At 34.8% G+C, this 12,646-nt stretch overlaps 1 protein-coding gene across 1 annotated transcript; it reads right to left on the reverse strand.

Annotated features, from left to right (window-relative positions):
• Positions 1-967: 967 nt before the first annotated feature.
• Positions 968-8,303, reverse strand: LOC104101847 (glutaminyl-peptide cyclotransferase-like). Its single transcript, XM_009609375.4, has 11 exons — positions 7,846-8,303; positions 6,695-6,751; positions 6,550-6,585; positions 6,060-6,124; positions 5,120-5,183; positions 4,064-4,181; positions 3,868-3,965; positions 2,282-2,352; positions 2,149-2,173; positions 2,003-2,057; positions 968-1,340 (listed from the first exon to the last, which is right to left on the reverse strand). The coding sequence occupies exons 1-11, from the start codon at positions 8,113-8,115 to the stop codon at positions 1,228-1,230; spliced, it is 972 nt and encodes a 323-aa protein (XP_009607670.1). The 5' UTR covers positions 8,116-8,303; the 3' UTR covers positions 968-1,227.
• Positions 8,304-12,646: the final 4,343 nt, after the last annotated feature.

The following is a 12,646-nucleotide window of genomic DNA, read 5'->3' on the forward strand; positions in this document are numbered from 1 at the left end:
GTTTGATAATTAAGGATTTAAGGTAACGAAACTGAGAGATCCTTAATACACCATCTCTTGAACAATTTGTTGCCATTTGTAATTGTATCATTTTTCCAAGTAAAGCTTGAAGCTGGCATTTCTTATGCTTATTTAAGTGCATCATTTGAAGTTTCTCTTATATTTGAGGGCAGTTAACCCGGCTCCTGGGCTCAGTTGGCACAACTTTTTTTTTTCCTTCTTAGATATTTTCTAGGTCGAGACAGGCCCTGTGTTGGGGAATGCAAAGGAACAGTGAGAATCGAACCTTACATTTATTTATATGTGAAAATCAAACTTTGCATTAATAGGATATAAAATAAAAGGTAGCAGTTTTATCATAAATAATCAAAAGAAAAGATGAGCAGGAGAGTACGGCAATAAGGTCAATTTTCTCTTCTACATGAGCTGCATTTTACTCTAGCCCATATAATAATTGATTTGAGCAGGCAGCAGATAGTCAGCTACAAATTTGCTTCTGTTCACTTCTAGGCACGGGACAAGTTAATATACCAACAGCAAGTACATACACAAAATCTGCATGTAAACAAGTACATTCCAAAATCTTAATATGATTGTTTCTCCTCTGTGAATAAGAGGCCTTAAATTTGTTTAATAATTTTAGATATTTTTGTTTAATGTTTATTTATTTATTTTTTACTTTTTGAGATGCAATTTAATTTGACGATATAACCAACCCATTTAATCTTTGTTGAAACATTACTAACTTTTGATAAGTTTTTATTAAATTTAATGTTGATTTTTTTTACTTGACCATCAATATAACTTGCTATATATCATTTCCTTCCAAAGTAATAATCATGCAGGAATTTGTATTTATAAAGATGATAAACAAATCGACTATAGTTTTTTACGATCTAATTAGCTTGAAGCATACCTACAGAAACCTTGAAAGAAAATATCTTACAAAGGAAAGTTCAAGTTGGAATTTGAAGAATTAGAAAGTAAGTGTAGATTTAATTGCCTTTCACTTTCATTAGATTTTTCTCAACCAACTACCACCAAAAAGAAAAAGACAACATAATAAGTACAATAAATATTTAAATTACATATAAGAAGAATAGCTTTTGGGGCCTCTAATTTTGTGAGGCCTAAAGGGACCGCTTTAGTGGCTCGGGGGTTAAGCCGCCTCTGGTCATGTACTAACACAATAATTCAGAATCTGCAGAAGAATATCCACAGTGGAGACTATGAAAAAGGAAATGCCGGGGGCATGCAGATCTGCTTAATGTCTCCGTTGAATGGTGTCTTCAACGGATGCAACTTAATCTCATAAAGCTTCGGCCACCATTTGCCTGTGACTGAATAAAGTAATAATTCGGCTTAATGATGTTTCCTTGTTATGGTACACTTGTTACTATAGAACAACAGAATTTATATGAAACTGATGAACATTTTTGGCACAATAACGGCAAAAAGTTGATCTGTCCAAACTTCACCATTATAATCGTGCTTGATTCATAATACATGTAAATACTTATAAAAACTATGACTTCATATTAATCTCATTGAATTTTTCTATCATTTACAGAAAAAATGTCGGAAGAAAATAGTGGCAGTAGGCAGGTCAGTCTACACTTTTTTTGAATACACGAGTGTTGCCATTCTTTCACATGTACATACTTTTCTCCATAGATATGCTTTACTGATGTGACAAGAATCTCATTTCCAATCTTTCCCCTAACCCGACCCTAACAAATTGAGAAACTAGGATTGCTGGGAATGGCACACGTCACATACATTAAATATCTATTGCTTGCTCTTAACGTGTGGAAACTTGATTCAACTACTATGGCTAATCAGGTATTTAACCAATTAAGTCACGGGAGGCATGCTCCGTAAATATGCATTTTTAACTGACTTTCAGGTATCCATCAAGTGAGAAATTTTCTCAAATATTTTGTGAATAATCATAACCAAACCCTAAGCACTAAAGGAAAAGCAACAAGATGATGGAGCTCACCAAAAAGACGGTCGCCATCCCTATCCCATGCTATGCCATTTAAGACATCAATTTGCTGCAGCAAAGGTAAGTATTGAAGAAGATGTTCAAAAGGTCAAAGTAAACATTATACACAGAACCAAAAGCAGTTGCTAAAATACACTGACCTTCAAATTGTGTAGCAATCCTTCTCTGCATAAGAAACAGAAGACGCATCATTTCACTCTACCTCCAATTTTTTAGGAGTAATAATTTCCTAATACTGAAGTAATGCTACTAGGAAAGAGCCGTTAGAAGAACCTCAAATTGTGGAGGAGAATCCATCCAAGCACTGAGCCATCTTTATGTGATATTCTAGCTATACAGTCAGTCTGCAGAGATAGGCGGACATAAGTCAGAGTTAACCCTACGCCACACTTGAGTTGTAAACGAAACTATTCAAACGTTTGGGCTTCAGAATCAAACAGAAGCATTGTATACTTTACTAGAACTGGTATTGTTGTCAAAGGCAAAAAGCCAAAAAATCCAAAGTTTGCTAGGACTTGAGCAAAAAGCACAGTTACTGCACGTACTTTAGGTAAGAAAAGAATAAATGCAGAAATAACTATACAACAACAACATAAACCCAGTATAATCCCACTAGTGGGGTCTGGGGAGGGTAGTTTGTACGCAGACCTTACCTCTACCCCGGGGTAGAGGGTAGAGAGGTCGTTTCCGATAGACCCTCCGCCCTCGGCTCCCTCCCTCCAAGAACTCCCCATCTTGCTCTTGGGGTGACTCGAACTCACAACCTCTTAGTTGGAAGTGGAGGGTGCTCACCACTAGAGCAACCCACTCTTGTCGTAGAAATAACTATATATACAAATATTAATTACACATATAAAGGAGTTGGAAGCAATTAAGTGAACTTATGAAATACAAAGCCATGTTAATCAAGCTCAAAAACCAATTTTTTAACTCAATCAATTCAAATACCATTTAAAATACCTGATACAGTTGCGACCATGCAGCTTTGAGTCTCCAATTCAAATTTACTGACTAGTTTTTCATAAACTAAGCTTCTATTTTTCTATTCCTAATCACTAAATATTTGCTATTAACAGGAAAGATATCATTTTTCCAACTAATGCTTAATGTCTTGTGCCATCTTCAAGAGAGAACCTATGGACACTGAGGCAAATGCTTAGGTGCCTTGGTGTCTAAACTGTAAGCGTCACCTAAGTGAGTTCAGTGCTACATTTTTCAAGACAGTTCAAGCCATGATCGATGAGGCTCACACATTAGCGCTTTGTTGCACAGACTGAAGCTCTGTTTAAGTGAAGAGCTTTACCTATAAGACACCTAACTTCAAAGGTTTAAGGATGTCTCAAGTGATTATTTTTAATAAGGATCTCAAGTGATTCTTTAAAAACACCGAGAACTGGTATACTCAGAAAATATCCTCCATCATTTTGGTTGCTCATGTAATGAGATAAAAGTTCTCCATCGGACTTGGAAATTGAGGAAGCCACTACATGGCAAATCAAAGAGAACCCATTGATCTGTACTTCAAGCTCAGTGATAACATACAACATCCAGAACTTCACATATTGGGTTCAGATAAAGCAGTTAATGTTATTTTTAAGTTTTAACAATGATGCCTGGTATCCTTGTTAGTATAACTACAAGGTACCAGAAAAGGACTTGCCCGCAAGCACTCACTAGCAGAACAAGTAAAACACAGTTTAAGTTTCAAGAAGAATCTCAAGATGCTGCCGTCTGTAGTTAGAGAAATAGCTTAGTAGCCACATTAGTAGCCCTTGGGATGATTTTAAGGGAAAATAATTGCAATGTGTAATAGAAAATCAATCTTTCTGAAGAGGGAGTTGGGGTGAGCAAGTCCATACCATCCAAACATTTGCCCAAACTTCATCATAAACATACTCTAGTTCATTCAATCTGTGCACTTCATCACCTTGATAGTTTACAAATTTTTTTTTAACTACTGCAAGAACGGGAAAAAAAAGCATAAGAACAAAACGAAACATTCTTATATGAAGAACAAAACAACTGAATCATAATTTGACCTTCAGATGACAAAACCTTTCATAGTTTGAGGGTCAATTTGATACAGGGTAGAAGATCCATCACTTCCAAAAAGGACTTTCCCATCAGTTGCCAATCCCCAACCATCGGGCATACCATGGCTGAACTTCTCAAACTGAAGAGGAATATCAACTGTAAGAATTACTGAGGTGGAAGGGGAAAGAAGCAATATAGAGGAGTGCATGTCACTATAAAAGCTTGCAACCACAAAAATACTAGCATTTCTCGCTCCACAATCCCAAATGAGAAAGGATTAATACACAGCATATTTCTGCATCGCAAATGGCAGTTTATGTTGTATATTAAACTTCGGACGAAAAACCGAGATTCACGTTCTGGAAATGGCAATCTTTCTGTTCAAGTAGTTGAATACAGAAGGCAACTGAAATCAAAATAAAACCAGCTTAAAGCTTCATCGAGCAGAGAAATTTAAGTTAGGTTAATGGAATTCTTTTTCCAGTTTGAAATATACACTTGAAGAATAGTCAATATCTTGAAGATAAAGATGTAGTTGTCTATTATCATGTCATTGTTAAGCATTTATCAGCAATATCAAAATAAATGTAGAACAATTGATTATAGATTAACTGTATATAGATGTTCATCAAAGAAACTGTATTGAGATGCTTAGCTAGTGACAACTCAGGAAAAGTCTCAACTGACAGGTAGACCTGTCGAACAATATATCCAGAGCAGCCAAAGATAGAAATTTTTCCGATTTCATACTATCAGCCAAAAAGTATAAGTTCCAGACACATACTATTATAGTTAATGCCATCATGACACCACTTTCTATGTTTTTTTCATCACTTTCCGCCATGACCTCAGCGTCAGAAAGTTGGGATTTGCAAACGAGATCAAAACAAAATGATCAGCACAGGGAAAATCTCTCTTTTCCAGCCAGAGAGTTCGCAGTAAACATCATAAAATTCTTTACTAGATTACATCCATGATCCAACAGGACTTCATCTGAGCAAGTCTAGCCACTATTAACATCAATAGCACAAAACTGCAAAAAAATACTGAACAAATATTAAAGCATAAACGACATACTTTGCTCAGATTATGCCGATCATATATGTAACCAGTACTCTGCCGCCAAGTTACTTGAATCAACCTATAAAATAAGTTAAGATTATTATATCAGATTTGAGGTCCATCTTTTTCATCATAAAAGGAAAAACAACAATCACTGTACAAGGAAATACAGAAATTGAGAATATACCATGCAGTCAAAACTCTTTTATTTAATTTTAAGTCAGAGAACTATTCGAAAGCACAGTGGGTACTTCCGCAATCAAGGGAGTTTTCAGAAGCCCTTCAAATTTTAGGAGATATCAACTTATTTAGCAGAATAAGACATAATCATGCAGAAGTACCGAGAGGAGGATAGATAAACTCTTCCTTACAGAGAGGGAGAGAGAGAAAGGGAGAGAGAGAGAGAGAGAGAGAGAGAGAGAGAGAGAGAGAGAGAGAGAGAGGAACCACAAAAGCCTGGTTTCACTAGTCGGATTCCGGGTTCCATGAATCATGAGCGGATATTAAAAGATTTCCGATTAGAGGACTACTACGACTACAACATCATTGACGCAAGCCTGTTTAGTTCCATCTCCTTGAGTTTCAACTGGAACACTAGGAGTTGGAGTCGGGTTCAGGCATCAAGTCATAAAAGATCATAGTAGTCAAAAACCTAAAAGGGACTATATCCATGTGGGCAACAAAAACATGTTTTCCTTTATTAGTCAAAAACAACATATTGATTAGCATCGTATTCTCCCAGAAAGTAAGTTCCCCAGAAGCATCATTATCACACTATATAGCTTATAACTAATGGGAAACAATATTTTCTTTTGGAAAAGAACGAGTTACTTATCACATGAATTTCTTCACTAGTTGAATCAAGAAGAGTAAAAACATTCTTTTTTTTAAGATAAAAAAGAAAACCTATCATCGGCTGAATGAAAAGCAAAACCATTCAGTTTAGATCACAAACCTATCACCAAGAAGAGTTAAGCCCTCCCCAAAGTCAGAGTACTGCATTTTCTGGATAGCCTTAACCTGTGAATGCCAGAAGGAAAAAGGTTCAATGATATATCAACTCGGCATCTCCAACTGAGCTTGAACGTAAATAACTATCTATTGCACTTGTCATTGGTCAATGTTAATATCATGGGAACACATTTTCTTTTTTTGATAATGTATATCATGGGAACAGCTGCTGCATAAAAAGAAACATCAGCACTTTACAAAGTTACCGTATGGCAGGATGTTTCCTTAATAGGGAATAAGCTTCCACATTCATTGCATCTTCTTGGGCAATTATGTTTCTCATCCTTTGTTTCCTGTTTTCTAACTTTCATAATTTTTACATCATTTTGTTTTTAAAATTCTCATTTTGAACATAATAACTGAAATGATAAAAGAACTTATCTAAACTATTTTATTTCACACCATCTTTCATTCAGCGCATCTAAGCCAATTACCTCGCCAGTCTGCAGAGTGACCTTCCGAACAGATGACTGTAGTCAAATATCATAAACACTATCAGTTACGAAAATATTCTGGTAAACCAAATCTTCCTAAGAAATAATCAGTTGAAGTCAACTTTAGAACCAGAGGGAAACTCACAGCCCCATTCATTCCAGTAGACTCAAATAGGGTATCATTTTCTGCATACAGCAGTCCCTGTAAAAAAAAAAAAGTGTTCACTGTTCAGTATTATTAGATGGAAAAAGTGCTATCTGATTACTTATCAAAAGAAAAAACCATATGATCAATAGTTTAATACTATAGCTGGCCCCTACTTTGGGACTTCTAAATAGAATTGAATAGGATAAATGTAGCCAACCCATAATATTTCAGGTTTATTACCAAGCAAAACATCTTAAAACTAAAAAGCAAGCAAAGAGAGGGGAGAACATCGATATCAAATAGCAACATCCATAGATTTCAACCATTTTACAACAATGGTTGAGATCTTACCATTTGTAAGCTGATAGTGCGAAGAAAAATGTATTTTGTCTTTGCTCATTTAGGTTTTGGCCCGGTAAATGTTAAGCATGTTTAAAGTAGTTAAATAGAACAGTTTCACCTAAGATTACATATAACTCCATCATCATAGTTGATCGAGGTGAATGGGGAACAGTCTCCGCATCTATTGACAGGAATGAGATTAAAGAGAATATTGGGCCGTTAGTCATTTCATTTACAAATGTTCAGGAAAGAGAACCATCAAAGGTGAATGACGCAAACTAAGCCATGGAGAAAGACTCCAGTACAGTCATCAAATAACGCCTTAAAGTTGATTCTTATTGTCGGTTTGCTGAAACTTTCTATCAATTGGTGATGTTTATTGTAAATGCAGTAAAGGAACTATAATTATTTCGATTAGATGTATGATCTGATATGAAGATACCAGATACTTGTACTAGCTCTAATTTCATACCTAAGAGAAATGAGAATTGAGAACTCAGCCTGTCCTGCAACATGTGTTTGATAAGGAATTAGGTCTCTCTTTTTTAGGTACATTACATGCCAGCAGCAAAGCCAACTAAACAATTCGAAAATATTTGAAAGAAAATTTGAAACACATAGTATAGAGTCCATTTTATCCTACTAGCTCAATAAGAAAATACTCTAATTAGACATCATTTTTTCATATGCGAACTGAATTTCTAATCCCTATTTCTGATGACACAAATTAAATGAAAGAGGCGCTAGAACTCAACATAAGTCTAGATGATCAACTAAAATTAAAAGAAATGAAAGAAAAAATGAACCTGAGTGAAAGCGCCAGGATCGTGAGGGAACTCATTGACCACTTCGACAGTGTAAAGCTGATTAGACGGGACATCGTATTGAAACCCGCCTTCCTTTGTCGATGAAGTATTTAAAAAAACTACTAAACAAACAACTAGGATTAAAAAGACAAGGACGGAGATCTTTCTGTAATGGAGAAGAAAAGGAGAGGAAGAAGCCATTGAAGGTTGTTGAGGTAGGGAGTTAATTCTTCTAGTATTAGATTTCTTTCTCATTCTTCCGCCTGGCATGTGGTTGACACCTCAGCAACGACGGTCATGGATTCCTCCGGGGTAAGGGCACGCCGGAGCGACGACGGGAATGGGCGAGGGGGTGGCAGATTTACGTGGGTAGTCTAGATGAAAGGCGTGGTCGTCGAATGCCAATTGCCAATTTTGACTTTCAATTCTTAACAGCATCAAATTTTCGACTGTAGCACATAAGTCCCTAATGGCTCGTTCGGTTACAATCACTAGAGATGACAATTTCGAAAAAAATAAAGATAATTTTTTTTATTAAATTCTAATTTAACCAATTCCAAAATTATTTATATCATATTAATTACATTATTTTATACCATATTAAATGTTGGATCAAAATTTTAAAAATTATTAATCTCGAGATAAATAATAAGATAATAAAGACGTTCTTCTCCAATACTCGTTCTCTCAAAGTCCTTTAAGAAAATTAAGGTCAAACAAAAATACATTATTCCAGTTTATTTAGTGTATAAAATTAAACACGTATTTTATATTATACCTCGTATATTTATTTTTTTAGTCTAATATATCAAACATTTACTAATAAAAGTATATCAACAAAATACTTTATTTATTATTTAATTTTGGTATCATAATCTTTGAATTATAATTCCAGTATAACTTGTTGGCAAATCAAATGAACCCTAATTTTAACCATGGGAAATTTAAGAATACCCATGTACTACTATAAGGTTGATCGAACAATAACCATAAAATAGAACGAAAAAAGTAGTCTATCCTTTTGGAACGACAGGGGCGGCTCAATACTATTGGAGATCTAAAGCCAAACTCCAATTGGAGGCCTTAATTTTTTTCCAAAAAAGAAAAGAAAAAGAAAATAAGCTTTCATATATATATTTTATTTGAAGTCTATTTTCCTTGCCTTTTGAGATGCAAAGTTTTGAATAACTGTTTTATAATCAATTTTTTCTAACAGTTCCTTTTCAACTGATAATATAGCTAATATATTCAATCTCTCTTGAGACATTGTTGATCTTAAATAAGATTTTATCAATTTTAATTTTTCAACCTCTCTTGAGACATTGTTGATCTTAAATAAGATTTTATCAATTTTAATTTTGAAAAACTTCTCTCCGCTGAGGCAACTGTAACATGAACTGTTAACACTATTCTGTAAGCAATATATGCATTTGAAAAAGAATCAAGTCTTTTTATCTGATTGAGGATATCTACTAGAGTATTATTATCTACCTGTACAATTTCTCGTAACACTTTCAACTCAGAAAATAAGTCTAAACCATCAATATCAGATTGATTATTATGTTTTAAAGAATATTCAAGGTTAAGGCAATATTTTTTTAAATTCTCATCATCGTGATCGTATTTACCACTAAATAGAAAATCCAAAATATTTTCATGGGCTTCGAATTGTTCAAATCTATTTTGGAAAGAAAAAAGAGCTTGGTCTATATGTATAAAAAGTAATCAACTATAAAGATTCTTCAAGAGACCTTATGATTTCGTTGTCAATATTCTCATCAAATTATTTCTTTCTATATATTACCCGTTTACTACGAAACTCAGGTTCTATATTCATCTCAGATGCAATTTTCTTAGAAGAAACTATAGCAGTACAAATCCTTTTTCTCTATATTTTTGAAAAAAGAAAATCAAACCTCTTAGTTGATCTATGGCAATATCAATATGCATATCTTTTGATTGTAAAGTTTTGCTAACTGAATTAACCTCAAATAATATATCATGCCAAATAGTCATACCCAATAAAAATTCAAAAATTTTAAGCTCATATGTTGCTAAACAACTAGCTTCACTTTTGATTTTCGGATCTTCACTAACTCCAAAGAATGAGTTAGTGTGTCTATTTGTTTCACTAACTCCAAACAACTAGCTTCACTTTTGATCTTCTTCTACTATCTTTGAAATTTAAAAGATAGTGTGCCTATTCGTTGAACCACTCCAAAGAATAATATAGCTTTTTTGTAAGAATTAGCCATGTCACAAAGTACTAAATTTAAATTATGACAACCACATAGCGTATAAAATAATTTAGAATTTATATCTAGAAGTGTCCTTGGTATTTTTCTTTCATATTGGATCCGTTATCATATCGTTGTACTCTTAGATTATCAATATCAAGTCCAGTATTTTTTATCTCATCTATAATAACTTCAAAAAGGCCTTTTCCACTTGTATCATCCATTTTTTAATTTTTTTTAAAAATATTCAGTAATTTTTATTTGAGTTGCTGAAATGTCCACACTTCGCAATATAAAAGACATTTGTTCTTGATGACTAGTATAAGGAGTGTAATCAAGTATGATTGAGAAATACTTTGTTTCTATAATTTTTAAAATAATTTTATTCTTACTTTTACTTGCCAACAAATTTATCAATTTATTTTATATATTATGTCCAAGATAATGATTATGAATTTCATCATGTTTAATTCGCCGAATATGCTCTTGCATAATCGGATCAAATTCTGCAATCATTTCAATTAGACTTAAAAAAATCTGTTGCTTTCTTGATAGATCTTCTTATTTCCCCCCCTAAATACCAAATTATTTTTTTCAAGAGTTTTTATCACTGCAATAATTCTTGACAATACATTTTTCCATTGCTCACTATCTCTATTGATTTGATCTTGAACATCTTTATCAATTGTTTTATTTTCCTGCAATCTTAATTCTAAATCAAGCCAAGCACCCTTATTAATAATATAGTCGTTTGATGTTTCATGAGCTTTAAGCTTAGCACTAAGGTTTTTCCAATCTCTACTACCTTCATTCGCTAGTTTACTATTACTAATACTAGAAGTTGTATAAACAATTTGCGACAAAAACAAAATACTTTATCCAAGTCTTTAGAATAAACTAACCATCTCCTTTCATGTTTTTCAGCATTTGCCAATTTTTTAAAATAATGGGTATTAGAAAAACTAGTGTTATATCTGTAACGACCCGACCGGTCGTTTTGAGAGTTGTAACTCCGTTCCCCTATTTACTGCTCATTTTATACTTTATAGTTGTTATATGACTTGCCGGGGTAGTCAGTTCGGGTCCGGAGGAATTTCAGAATGAAATGAGGCACTTAGTCTCAAGGTTGAAAGCTTAAGTTGAAATAGTTGACTGGATGTTGATCTATGAGTAAACGCCTCCAGAATGGAGTTTTGATGGTTCCGTTAGCTCCATTGGGTGATTTTGGACTTAGGAGTGTGTCCGGATTTTAGTTTGGAGGTCCGTATTAGAATTAGGCTTGAAATGGCAAAAGTTGAATTTTTGGAAAGTTTGACAGGGAGTGGACTTTTTGATATCGGGGTCGAATTCCGATTCTGGAAGTTGAGTAGGTCTGTAATGTCATTGTGACTTGTGCGCAAAATTTGGGATCAATCGAACGTGATTTGATAGGTTTCGGCGTCATTTGTAGAAGTTGACTTTCCTTAGTTTTATTAGGCTTAGTTGGTGTGTATTTAAGGTGTAAATTGGGAGTTTGAGGCTAGGGATTCAGAGAGTTTGATTTGGGGATTTTGGGTGACGATTTGATGTCGGATTTTGATATATTTGGTATGGTTAGACTCGTGGATGAATGAGCTTTCGGGTTTTGTGACGTTTATCGAATTTCAAGACGTGGTCCCGGGGGCCGGCTTTTGAGTCAAGTTTTGACTTTTGATTTAAGTATTTTCTTATGGAGTTGATTCCTTTAGACCGTGTTGATTATATCGAATTGTTTGTGGCTAGATTCGAGGCATTCAGAGGCCGTTTTGCGAGGCAAGGGTGTGTTGGAGTAGAGATTTGCTCGGATTGAGATAAGTAACAGTTTTAAATTTGGTTATGAGGGTATTAAACCCCGTATTTTGTGCCATGTATTTGGTTTTGAGGTGACGCACATGCTAGGTGACGGGCGTGTGGGCGTGAACCGTAAGAATTGTGACTTGGTCAATTCCATGGAACTGGTTAGTTGAATAATCTGCTGTTATCCGTACATTTCCACGTATTAGAGGAATTGAACTGCAAATCATGTTAGAAATTATGTTTAGACCATGTGTTGACACTGTAGGGACCTGTAGAGGTCGTGTACATGTTGAATTATCTGCTAAATTGCTATTTTATACTCAGTCACAGTTTTACTTGCATATTACATCACACTCTGTATTGTTCATTATTGATGCATTATATCATTGTTGTTTGAGCTACTTATCATGATTTCTGAGAGCCTGAGAGACTGGGGAAGTTGATGACTGAGTGAGGCGGAGGGCCTGGTTGTGAGGATATCTATGGGATCGGGCTGCACACCGCAACATGTTTCATTGATATATGCCATGATTGGCTTGTTATAGCGCTTGGGCTGAAGGAGCCCCTCCGGAGTCTGTACACACCCCTAGTGAGCGCATGTACCAACTAAGTGTGAGTGCCGGGTGCTAAGTGATTGAGAGGAATGAGTGACTGTGAGGAAAGAGTGATTGTGAGGTTGAAGTGAATGGGAGGACTGAGTGACTGTTGCTCTGAGAGGATGCATTGACTTCATTATTGTTGCACTTCCG

The sequence above is a fragment of the Nicotiana tomentosiformis genome, chromosome 3 (genome assembly GCF_000390325.3).
Source record: "Nicotiana tomentosiformis chromosome 3, ASM39032v3, whole genome shotgun sequence".
Taxonomy (NCBI): domain Eukaryota; kingdom Viridiplantae; phylum Streptophyta; class Magnoliopsida; order Solanales; family Solanaceae; genus Nicotiana; species Nicotiana tomentosiformis.

Bases quoted from the DNA above. Each gene is read 5' to 3' on its own strand.
- LOC104101847 (XM_009609375.4), bottom strand. From the start codon at position 8,115: ATGCCAGGCGGAAGAATGAGAAAGAAATCTAATACTAGAAGAATTAAC. The intron at 6,586-6,694 runs GTGAGTTTCCCT...ATTTGACTACAG, and splicing joins CTACTGGAATGAATGGGGCT to TCATCTGTTCGGAAGGTCAC. The intron at 3,966-4,063 runs GTTTTGTCATCT...CCGTTCTTGCAG, and splicing joins TGACCCTCAAACTATGAAAG to TAGTTAAAAAAAAATTTGTA.